The 12223-nt window shown below is 42.3% G+C and overlaps 1 protein-coding gene and 1 long non-coding RNA gene across 2 annotated transcripts in view; both read left to right on the top strand.

The window, feature by feature from the left end:
• si:ch73-60h1.1 (calcium/calmodulin-dependent protein kinase type IV) overlaps positions 1 to 7342 on the top strand; it is a 25411-nt gene extending 18069 nt beyond the window's left edge. The window contains exons 6-11 of the mRNA XM_008406354.2: positions 674 to 764; positions 2685 to 2759; positions 3609 to 3684; positions 4703 to 4829; positions 5765 to 5917; positions 6337 to 7342. Of these exons, the coding sequence (XP_008404576.1) occupies positions 674 to 764; positions 2685 to 2759; positions 3609 to 3684; positions 4703 to 4829; positions 5765 to 5917; positions 6337 to 6849 (1035 nt within the window). The 3' untranslated portion in view covers positions 6850 to 7342. The remainder of the gene's footprint in view (positions 1 to 673; positions 765 to 2684; positions 2760 to 3608; positions 3685 to 4702; positions 4830 to 5764; positions 5918 to 6336) is intronic.
• Positions 7343 to 7915: 573 nt separating this feature from the next.
• LOC108166229 (uncharacterized) overlaps positions 7916 to 12223 on the top strand; it is a 5612-nt gene continuing 1304 nt past the window's right edge. Inside the window, exon 1 of the long non-coding RNA XR_001776522.1 lies at positions 7916 to 9030. This is a non-coding gene — a long non-coding RNA (uncharacterized LOC108166229). The remainder of the gene's footprint in view (positions 9031 to 12223) is intronic.

Here is a 12223-nt window from a genome sequence, read left to right as displayed (position 1 = left end):
AACGGGCTGGAGCTCGGCTTGGGTTGCTAGGTAACGGGCTGGGCTTGGCTAAGGTTGCTAGGTAATGGGCTGGAGCTCAGCTTGGGTTGCTAGGTGACGGGCTGGAGCTCATCTTGGGTTGCTAGGTAACAGTGATTTGATTGGGAAGTTTTGAAACGGTTAGTTTTCCAGACACAGAAAAACCTGAATCTATTGCCTGAAAAGCAGCTGCGTGTTTTTATGCTTTAGCTGCTTTGAGAAGCAGCAGAAACCCGAATGGAAGAATGAAAACATGTAAAATGTGAATTTAGCAAAACAAATAAATCCTCTTTAAAATAAAACATAAAATGGCCTCCAGAAACCTAAAACAGCTGAAAGCCCGTAAATATGACCCAGGCTAGAAATAATTACTAAAATAATGATTTGTAGGCGTCACTTAGAGTAAAACATATCAGCCGGATACCTGAGCAGGTAAAATCTCAGAGAGACTGTTTGTGTTTTGATGTCAGCAGCTGCTGTCTTTAGTTCTCAGACCCAGAAGAGGCCCAGGTGAGGCAGCCGTTCACCTTTCAGGTTGGATTCAAACCGTCTCCACGTCGGCTCCTTCCTCTCCAGCAGCCCAGACTTCTCCGCCCTTCGCTCCGTCGTGTCGCCGCTGCAGGCCGGTCTGAAGATGTTTCTCTGTGTGTTTCAGTATTTGCACGGAAACGGGGTCGTCCATCGTGACCTGAAGCCGGAGAACCTGCTGTACGCCGACCTGTCGCTGGACGCGCCGCTCAAGATCGGTAACCACACACACCGCTGGGAAACATCCACATGTCCAGAAGTAAAAGAAAACCAGCAGCTAAAAGGTTCAAAAAGATCAAAAATTCAAAATGAAGAGACGAAGCAGCCTCAGAATGAACGACCTTCACTAATTTATTGGTTTAATTACGGAGATGTTTCTTGTTTTCCGTTAAGTTTTAAGGAAAATACTCTGTAAATGTCACATCCTGGCACTTTATCAAGAAGCAGAACTTAAACGTTAACTTTAGATTTGTTTAGTTTTGTCTGGTCCACCTGAATATCTGATACATTTTTATTCGTCTTGGTTTTTCATCTACATGAAAACTACATTTTATAAAACTAAAAACAATTATTTATAAAGCCAAGATGGGAGGAATTAGAGAAAACTTTGTAATTGTGTGTGTAAGTGTTTGTGGGAAAACAAATATTTAGCGCCGATCTGTCCGCAATTCACAGTTTCCGTTCCGATGATTGATATTTTCTGAAGAGTAATTTCGTTTTTTTGGCTCCGGTTCGTGTGGCTTTTATCTTTTGATTGTTGTGTTTTATTTTGAACATTTAAAATGTCTTCCAGTTCCAGTGTGGAGTTTCTTCGTCTTTGAGAGGACAAGCTTTTATTATTAATCCTTGATCAATGCAGCCGACCTGAAAAAATCTTAAAACAGCAATATTATCGTTTATCACAATAACTACAATTTATTGTCCAGCAAATTTACTGGCGGGCCCAGTCAGCATGTACAGCGTAAAGATGGATGTTAAAATCGTGATATGATGCGATATTTGTTTAAGAAAATAAGTGATTCGAGGACAAAGCCCTGCAGAACACCAGCGAGAATTATGAAAAAGAGAACAGAACGTCTCCTACAGTCTTGGCTTTCAGTTCTTAACAGCAGTTTTGATCAACTCTGACAGATGGAAACTGTAGTAAAATGGAGGATTGGTCAGTAATGTTGTGTTTTTTAGATAAGAGAATCTAAGGTTTCGTTCACACTGCAGCCTGAAGTGACCCAATTCTGATTGTTTTGACGTAATGACCTGTATCCGATCTTTTCATGGCAGTGTGAACAGCTCAGGTCGGATTCTTTAAGAATGTGACCCATATCCGATACGTATCCGATTCAAATGTGACCATAACGTCCAGGTCGCATTCATCCGAACTGAATGTCACTGATTCTCAACAAATCTCATTATTCTGCTCCTGAAACGCGCAAGTGGGAAGAAAAACAACAACCATGACGGATTATATGAGGATTAAGTTGTTAATTTGCTGCTCCGGTTGGACAACAACTTCAAATATATAAGCTAAGCTCCACCGTTAGCCTCCATGTTTACTTCCGCAAACTCTGAGCTCTTCTTCTTCTTTTTATGGCGGTTGGCAGAACACTGAGAACGCTGACGCTATGGCGCCCTCTACTGCGCATGCGGGACACTTCAGGTCGTTTGCCTGTTTACACTGCAGAACACATACAGGTCGCATTTACTGGCAGCGTGAACGGCCCTGGCAAAAAAATCGGAATTGGGTCACTTCAGGCTGCAGTGTGAACGTATTTTATCGCTATGCGGTGGCTGCAGAAATCCTGTTGCTATGGAGTTAAAATTAAATCATAATATAAATTCACAAACTAGCAGCTTATTATGTAGCGACAGGGCTTACCTTCGCTCTCTAAAAATAAACACAGCTCTCAGTAAAACTGTTAAATAATTAGCATCTCGCCTGCTAATGAGGAGGGAGGCTGGCTGGTGCAGAAGCCGGTCTGGGTCCAGATGGCCGCCGAGCCGCCGGCCATCAGGCGCCGCTCTGCCTCCTGCAGAGAAACACATTCTCCTCACAGCCGCGGCCCGAAATAGAAACTGGACTCAACTTTTGAAGAACATGTCCATGTGACTCGGCTCGGTCCAAATGTTTTCCTTTCTCACAGCCGACTTCGGCCTTTCCAAAATCATCGACGACCAGGTGACCATGAAGACGGTCTGCGGGACTCCGGGTTACTGCGGTGAGTAAAAGCCGAGAGGCTGATGGGGATAAATGAAACCCGGGGGGGTTCGCGGGCAGCCATGTTTGATCCAGGATAAGAGGAGACAGACTCTGAACCACTTCACACAAAACCTTCATCTTTGTTCAGGTTCCCTGGCTCTTAAAGGGACAGTATCGTAAATCCACTTTGTTCTGGTTTATAATGTTATTTTGTCAACCAGCGTTGGGCAGAAACTGGTCACATTTACTTTAGTAACTTTTTTTTTTAAACTGTACTTTGAGGAGTATTTTTACTACGCTGCACTTTTTACTTTTTGTTGAGTAATTTTATTATAAAGTGTTTCTTCTCTTACTTGAGTAAAATTTCTGGATTTTTTACCCCTTGAATGAAAAACAAACATGTTTAAACCAGCAATTCACCACTCAGACACACACCTGCAGTTTCTATTAAAACTTCATAAGTTTTTATTGAAAAATTTTCTTTTTCTGATTTTATTATTTTTCTTACTTATATGAATTATTGTGATTTTTGTCCTTTTTTTATGTTTTGTTTTTTTGGCTGTGGATTTGACGATTTGTTAGAAAAGGTTTGCACACCTCTGGTGTAGATCGTAATATTCTGCATTAAAATCCCACTTTTATTGATCCTTAATCAGAAATGAAACGCTTCCTGAGTTGAATTAGTGTTTCCATCAGTCTGTGTGTAGCTGCGTTCACCTGTGTGGCTGACATGTGGAGGTGGGCGGCGAGGCGTTCGCTGCAGCCGCTGCTCTGTGGGATTTCTCAGACCTCTCGGCCGGAGCGTCTGTCGGTCATCTGGACGCTAACCGCTAGTCGCTAACCGCTAACCGCCCCCCTCTGCCTGCAGCTCCAGAGATCCTGCGGGGTAATGCCTACGGCCCCGAGGTGGACATGTGGTCAGTGGGTGTCATCCTGTACATCCTGTGAGTCCGCGCACGCGCACGCGCGCACACACACACACACACACACACACACACACACACACACACACACACACACACACACACACACACATTCATCATCAGCTGACACGGTGTGAACCGGAGCATCGCCTCCATGTCTGTTCAGGGACATTAAGTCGGTTCTAATGGAGCCTGACGATGCATTCAGGGACCGTCGGTCAAAATTCACTTCTAGACTTTTCTGACTCGTTGGAACGGGAGTCAGATTAAATAAAATCTGAATCGAAAATCCTTTTTTAAGTTTTCAGATCTATGACGAGTAACTTCCCTTTCCTACAATTTTTTTTATTTTTTTCTGTACTTTTGACTGAATGATTTTGACGGACGTGACGAAAAGTTTGTCGGCCGGAATAAATTAATAGTTTAGTCCATAAGAGCTCAACAAAAACATATGAGTGGTTGAATTTTTCATGAATTAATTGTGGTTATAATCCACAGAATAATCCGTTTGTAAGTTACACTGTCAAAAATCACCGGAAATCTGGGTAAAGAAAACAATTAGAGGATTATATTTTAAATATCACCGTTTGAAACTAAATAGTTAATTAACAAGATTAGGTTATGAAACTAATATTTATATAGTGAGCTAAATCTGTAGTTTGACACTACGTATTTAACTCTAAGCTAAATATTTAGCTAATATGCTATAGCCAAAGGTGGACTATCAAAATAAAAGCTGGTTTTTGCAAACCCCTTTAAAAACTCGTGTTGGAGCCAAATGCTTAGCTTGCTAACTAAATATTTAATGTATACAGTTAAATATTTAGCTCCAAGTTAAATAGCTAAAGCAAACTTCACGATATTAAGCCTGAAACACGAATATCTATACTTTAAAAAGTGAATCCCCTAATAAGCCAAATTATTGCTGCTAACTTTTGACGGTGTACCAAACGGCTCCGTAATTCTGGGAGTTTTCTCTCTGTGTGACGGCCGGTGGAGGCGTCCGGTCAGCTTTAAAGTTCTGCTTCCTGTCCGCCAGACTCTGCGGCTTTGAGCCGTTCTTTGACCCGCGGGGCGACCAGTACATGTACAGCCGCATCCTGAACTGCGACTACGAGTTTGTGTCTCCCTGGTGGGACGAAGTCTCCCTCAACGCCAAGGACCTGGTAAGTTCCTCACGTTTTCCAACAAAACTGAATTTTTAAGTCTTTAGGACTTTTTTATGGAGCCCCTAGTGGCCACATGTCGGAAAATCTTTATTGTTCGCTCGCAATAAATTAGCAATTTGGTCTGTTTTGTGTGCAGTCATAATGATAACAAATGTCTGAAATTACACTGCAAAAACACAAAATGTTACCAAGTATTTTTAATGTAATTTCTAGTTCAAATATCTTAAAACACTTGAAATAAGACAAAACTAATTTACAAGAAACTTTTCAACAAGATAGGAGGTTCATAACTCAATAATTATTTAATATTAATTTAAAAAGTGACTATTTCCACAGGCACAATTATTGACTTAAAACAAACTCGTACTTCTTGCTGAAAGGTTACTTGTGAGTTTTGTCTCATTTCAATTGTGTTTTAAGACATTTGAACAAGAAATCATATTAAAAATACTTGGTAAGATTTTGTGTTTTTGTAGTGTACATGTACATGTACACCTTTAAAGACAAACATATTTCTACATTCTCGACTCGCTGCAGAAATTGATCTAAAATTGATCTATTAACTGTTAGTTTAAGATGGATGGGCCTGAACATGAAAACGGCTCTTTAAGCATTTAGCCTGCCAAAAATGAAAAATCTAAAATCAAAACTGTCAGATGACTTCATTATTTATCTAACAAGATATTACCACATGTGGAAAAATCTTACATTGGAGCAGAAAAACTTTCAGTGCTAAAGTTGCTGCATGAACTGTACACAAATTGTCCCATGTCCACCAGGGGGCACCATAGTTTAACAACAACTCCAGGTAGACGTTCCTCCTCCCTGCCTTGGACATCCAGATGTTGCTGGGTTTTGCTGCCTGTTCTTCACTAAATGGATGGAAAAGTTTGAGCCTTTCCTTTGACAACCTGCTGTTGTTTCCCCTGCAGGTCAGTAAGCTGATTGTTCTGGACCCTCACAAGCGCCTCAGCGTCCGGGAGGCCCTGCAGCACCCCTGGGTTCTGGGCAAAGCCGCCCGCTTCTCCCACATGGACACGACTCAGAGGAAACTGCAGGAGTTCAACGCTAGGCGCAAACTTAAGGTAGACAAAGTTACTTCTGAGGTATAACGGCTTCAAAAACCTTTGGGCGTTTTAAAATACTTTATATATTTACGCAGTTAAATCTCATTGGGGCCTAGGAACTTATTTTTAAAGAGATAAACACATGATCTATTTTCTAAAGAACAGGCAATAAATGAACTGAAAATGTGAATGTTTATACCTGTTTAAACAGGTATAAAACTGCACCCGGCTTATCTTATTATAAATAGAGTTTTTATGCAGGTTTTATACTGACCTCACGCTAATTATGACGCCTGCTTGTGCTCCTCTGAATGAATGTAACTTTTTTTTTAACTCAACCTGGTGGGCTGCTGCCATGGAGCTCCGTTCTCCAGGTCTAGCAGGTTTTGTGGGGAAATGGTGCTGCGAGTTTAACAATCCGTCACGCTGCGTTTCAGGCTGCCATGAAGGCTGTTGTAGCCACCAGCAGGATGCACGAAGGATCCCGCCGTCGCACCGACAGCTGCGAGATGCCTGGCTCAGGGACGTCCAGGCAGAGCAGCATGCAACAAGACCCGCCTCCAGAGTCAGCAGGCTCCGCCCCCGATGAAAAAGAGGCCCCGCCCCCCGACCAGCAGGTTCCCCAGACAGACGAGTCCACGCTGGCCAATCAGAGCGCAGCCAGCCCCTCCCCTCCCTGTAGCCCGAACTCCCCCAGCTCTGAAGCTTCTCCCACAGGCCCCGCCCTCGTCAGACCGCCGCTGCGTGCCGACGGCCTCCGACAAGCGTCGGTCATCCCCAAGTCGATGCTGGTCCAACCCCGGCTGCCGCAGAAGAGCTGCTCCGTCATCGAGTCGGTCCACAGAGGCGAGGCTACGCCGCCGCTGGGCTCGCCTTCCAGTCCCAACAACCTCAGCAACGGCTTCACGCCGGGGGCGGAGCCTGGCACCAAGGCCGCCCCCTGCCAGTGAACGCTTCACAACAACAAACCCAACAGTTGAGCCTTCCAGTCGTTTTTTACTGACATCCCAGTTGGTGATCTGGGAACAAACTGACTAACGTTTGTGTAAATTTAAAAACGCCTCTGCCGGAGTTTCACTGGACTGTTTGGCTCGTTAGCTAACAGCGGCGCTGAAGCCAATGGTTGTTTGGAGGACTGAAAGAAGCCAAAAGAGCTAATATCAGACATGACTGGATGCATATTTAAGCATAAATAAGGATTTTTGTGGAGGATTCCTGGAATGAATGTAAACCTGGAGATAAGGAGAAAATGGAGGTTGAGCTATTTTTCACAGTTTCGGCTCAGATTGAAGATCTGGGTGACAACAAAAGGGTTTCAGAGTATATTTTCCTGTAAAAACATTCATGTAAACAGGCAGCAGGCCTCTGGATTTCAGTTTTCTGGCTCTTCCTGTTAACATCCAGAGTTTGGATCTCATTAAGAAAAACTTCCACTTTGCTTCTCTGATTGTACCGTTCTCCGGCTGCAGGACCGCGTGTTGGGAAACGTTAACTCGGCGGTCTTTAGTTCATGACTGTAGGAGACATTCAGCATTTCTAGGCAAACACAGCCTGGTTTAGATCAATTTAGATATTTATTCTTGTGAATGTGTTCAGTTGAGAGCTGGAGGCAAAAATACACCATTTTCTCTGGTTTAACTCGACGTAACGCATTAAACCATCGGTCAGTTCAGGTTTGAGCTACGAAACAAAATTATGAATAAATAAGTCCTAATAAAATCTGAATTCAAACCAGTAACTGAGGTTATGGTGAAAACAAATTTTTATTTTAATTAAAACATTTAAATACACTCATGTTAGAAAGTATATTAATGAATGCTGTATTTACAATGTAATAAATTCAATTGTTAAAATTAAAAATTCACAAATACTGTATCAAATAGATAAATGTCCCCATGAAATGGGGGCGGGGATTATTTTGTTAATAATAAATTACTTATTTATTGATGGGGTTTTATTTTGTTAAATAAATTAATCTGAGAGTAACAAAATAAATATAAACCTATATTCATTTAGCTTTATTTCATGGAAAAATGTACATATTTGATGGTGTGTTAATAATAGCAGTATATTTTATTTAATTTTGAATAAAACGACTCCACAGTAGATTTCATAAAGCGCACTCATTAATAATATAGAAGCTACTTTACCTTGTTTCAGCAAAAAGGCTGAAACTGAGACACAGAAACGCATTTAAGTTAATAATCCCAAAAACACGTCAGAAATGGTACAAGCTTCCATTAAATGCTTAAAAAGTTGGATCTTTCCCACGAAACTCATCAGTTATAGCCAAGTCTACTAATTTTGCCAGAAAAGGCAGTAAATCATCAAAGCTAAGTCATAACCGACGTATATTTTATCATTAAAAGCCCAAGTTTGACAACTTCCCTGCCTATGAGTGGATGCAAACTGTAAACGGTGTTTTCCGTTTGCTCGATAGACAGGAATGGTTGCCAAGGAAACAAAAATAACTCAGTTGGAAGCTAAATGGCTTTTTAAAGCCGAGCTGTTTTTACTAAAGAGAATTTAGTTGAATTATTGAGCTGATTTTACAGCATTAGTTTGTTTTTCTGTTGACCTCCTGTCCGCACTCCAGCTCAGCAGGTGGCGGTAAAGCACCTTCTCCACCGCCATTAAAGAAGAAGCCGGGCTGTCGCCATGGTGACGGTTTGACGGTTGAAACTTCACCGAAACGGTTTTTATTTAGGTGTTTAGCTTGGAAAAAGCAACCAAATTATTATATCGGAGTAAAGAAAACTAAACTAAAAAACGGGAATAACTTTCTCCTGCGCTCTTAACTGAACACAAACATCTCAGATAAACGGTTAATCTCAAAAACGTTTCCTTAAAATGTTTAACTGGGACAAACCGAGCTATTTTCCCTCTTCTTCTCCTGCCTGAACATGGCGGACTGATTGTATCTCATTAAAATGGAGGAACGATGAGAGCTGCTGGATTTCTGGAGATTTCCAGCTTCTTCATCTTCGGAGCATGCGCATTCAGACTTTTATGTGGAGAGAAGAAGAAGCGGGACTTTTTTCTAATCGTTTCTACTCTTTACTGAAGACGCCTGCAGACTCGACTCTGCAGCTGCATGACTTGGTCGCGTAGCTCCAGTTTGTAGCGTTCAGGTAGGTAAATCGTGTTTGTGAGCTTCGTAAAACGTGTTGTTTACACTTTATCAGCGGTATCGATGCTCCTGTTTGCACTGTACATACTGTAGTTTGGTTTTAGACGAGTTATTACTGACATCTTTATGCTCAACGTGACCACAGACAAGTTCAGTGTTCAAAACTTTCCCCAGAAACGACAAAAATGTAATGTTTGCTGAAAATCAAACCCTTTCATCGGATCTGAAACCACACGCTCTACCTCGTTTTTGTACAGGGGCTTCCAGAGGAAAACAAATGGATGCAGAAAGAAAATGATGAGGCAAACAGACTAACCTGAAACTGCACTTTTTTTATGTACGGTGGCCAAGACGGTCCAAATTTCATATCATTTAGCGTCCTTCAGCGGGTTTACAGCAGATTAGAGTTTTATCAAGCAGATTTATCCAAAGTCAACATTTTAGCTAAAACTATTTTAGCACCTATGTTTAGCCAACATCGGCGTCAACATGGGCTATGTGAAGGCTACATTAAACGCAACTTTATGGTATAATAGACAAGCTAGCCAGTGTTATGAAAAAGTTATATGTTGAACGCGACTTTACAAAGCTGTAGTATTCACTGATTGGAGGAATGCTAAAATTAGCATTTTAGCTAAAATTAGCACTTTAGCTAAAATGGTTTTTTGTTGACGTATCATGGACAACCTAAACAGTTATATGAAAAAATATAAGATGAAGGCTACATTGAACGTGACTTTATTGGCTACATTGAAATTAGCATTTTAGCTATCGTATCATGGACAAACTAAAGTTTTATTTAAAAAAGTTATATGTTGAAGGCTATGTTGAACGTGACAAAATATCCCATCCAATCATATTTGTTTCTTAAGTCACTTGCACATCAGATTAAAACTACAACAATAAATGGTTTCCTGGAGGATAGTGTTGCTGCACATAGTTGAAAGTGGGAGTTTACTGATTGTTTTGAGCCTTGATGAAACTCCTACAGTTCCTGGAGGTTTTCCATTGTGGTGGCAGCAAATCAAAGTCCCGGTTGGAGAATTAGAGCAGGCCGAGAGGGAACGCATTCCTCTGTTCATGTGGAGCACATGCGGGTCTTTACTTTGGTGGCAACCATAACTGAGGTCTCAAAAACTATGGTACAGCATTAGGGCCAAAATGAAGAATATTGCACACCCAGCAGTGGCTACATGATATCGAAGGAGGCTACATTCATTGTGAAGCTAGCTACTGTAACTGAGCGGCCAGCGCTGGCAAACGAGAGCGAGTCTTTACTTGGTTTAGCTTTGGAGGTGCTGGTGACCAGCATGCCTAGTCTGGTCACGCACTGGATTACCTGCTTCCTCTGGTGGCTGTTAGCACAGATAGGCTAGCACAGGGGTGGGCAATCCTGGTCCTGGAGGGCCGGTGTCCTGCAACTCTTAATGTCCCCCTGGTCCAACACACTTGAATCAAACAGCTGAATCACCTCCTCAGTGCAGTCAGGTTCTCCAGAGTCCTGCTAACGACTTCACTATTTTACTCAGGTGTGTTGAAGAGGAGATGCATCTAAAAGTTGCAGGAGACCGGCCCTCCAGGCCTGGAGTTGCCCACCCCTGGGCTAGCATTAGCCTCAGAGAGGCTAGAGCAGGGCAGCCCAAAGTGGGTCCTGGAGGGCCGGCATCCAGGATGTTTTAGTTCTCTGCTTGGTTTAACACACCTGGATCATATAGGAAGGCCTAAGAGGAACAATTACTTGCTGAAAAGGTTGTTACCACCACCAGGGAGAGAATAAAACGTGCAGGATGCCGGAGCTAGAGGACCGACTTTGGGCACCCCTGGGCTAGAGGATGGTTGGGATACAATTTCTGTAAGTGTCAGAGGTTAGATGCATCGACATGTTCTTTTGAATGGATTTACTGTAATCCAGTGCGACACCAAGCATTAAAATACTGTATAAACATAAAATTTTACTGAAATTGGCTTTTAATTGCAGCTTCCGATTGGGTGATTCCACCAGAGTTCTCACTACCTTGACCATCTTAAATTTGCTCTAGTATATAAACACTATGACTCTTCAAACTTGGACTTGATTATTCTTCACCAAAAGCAGAATATTTAAAAAACAACTTTAATTTTAATAAACTCACACAGTCATGATTTGTGCTTCCTCCTCTTTCTGTAATGCCGCCTCACCTGAAAAGGCAAAACAGTGAGTCTATGCAGCAAAGCTCAGAGCCGCCAGGCCTTTTCAATGATTTCACCACCTCAACCTGAGCTTCAGCTGACTCAGAATAACTGCCTTTCACCCAATAATCCAATAATCTCTGATTCTGATTATATATTATTGACAGTAATTACCGGTGCTGCTTGTGTGAATGTGAGGAATGTTTATAAGCTCTAGATCAGCGGTTCTTAACCTTGTTTGGGGTACCGAACCCCCCAGTTTCATATGCGCATTCACCGAACCCTTCTTATCCCCCCCATCCCGGCCAACACACAAAATACTTTGCGGTATTCTGATTTAGTACTGTAATTATATTAGCTGTGTTACCACCCCCACGCCACTAGAGGCAGTAACAACCCCGAAAAGATGCGACTAAGGAGCAGATTTAGACTATAGAATTTGGTAAAAACTGTGAGTTTTGCTGAAGTAAATAAAGACACAAGTTCAAATCCATGCTGAGTGGAGCTCCTTCAATCAGGGCTCCTCCGCAGCTCTGATTGGCTCAGCAATGTAACGTGATCCTCTGATTGGCTAAGCAATGTAACGTGATCCTCTGATTGGCTCAGCAATGTAACGTGATCCTCTGNAGCAATGTAACGTGATCCTCTGATTGGCTCAGCAATGTAACGTGATCCTCTGCAGCAAGTGATGGCAAAGCGCCGCGTCATCACGACTTTACACAAGTGTGTCTTTACCTCCTGCAGAGGCTCCGCCGAACCCCTGGGGTTCGATCTAACCCAGGTTAAGAACCACTGATCTAGATGCTTCGTTTTGTTCTGCATCCAGCGGACATGTTTGTTTTTAACCTCATGATCCATGAAACCAGTGCAGCTGCTGCAATCTGATTGGTCAAGAGGACGAGCTGTCTTCCAATTGGCTGATCTGTTAACGGATATCAGTGTAATTTCATGCAGTTTTTCGCTCATAGGAGCAGTTCCCTCAGTTCCCTCAGTTCCCTGAGTTCCCTCAGTTCCCTCAGTTCCCT

Source organism: Poecilia reticulata, linkage group LG4 (genome assembly GCF_000633615.1).
Source record: "Poecilia reticulata strain Guanapo linkage group LG4, Guppy_female_1.0+MT, whole genome shotgun sequence".
Taxonomy (NCBI): domain Eukaryota; kingdom Metazoa; phylum Chordata; class Actinopteri; order Cyprinodontiformes; family Poeciliidae; genus Poecilia; species Poecilia reticulata.
This window is presented reverse-complemented; position numbering and strand designations above follow the sequence as displayed.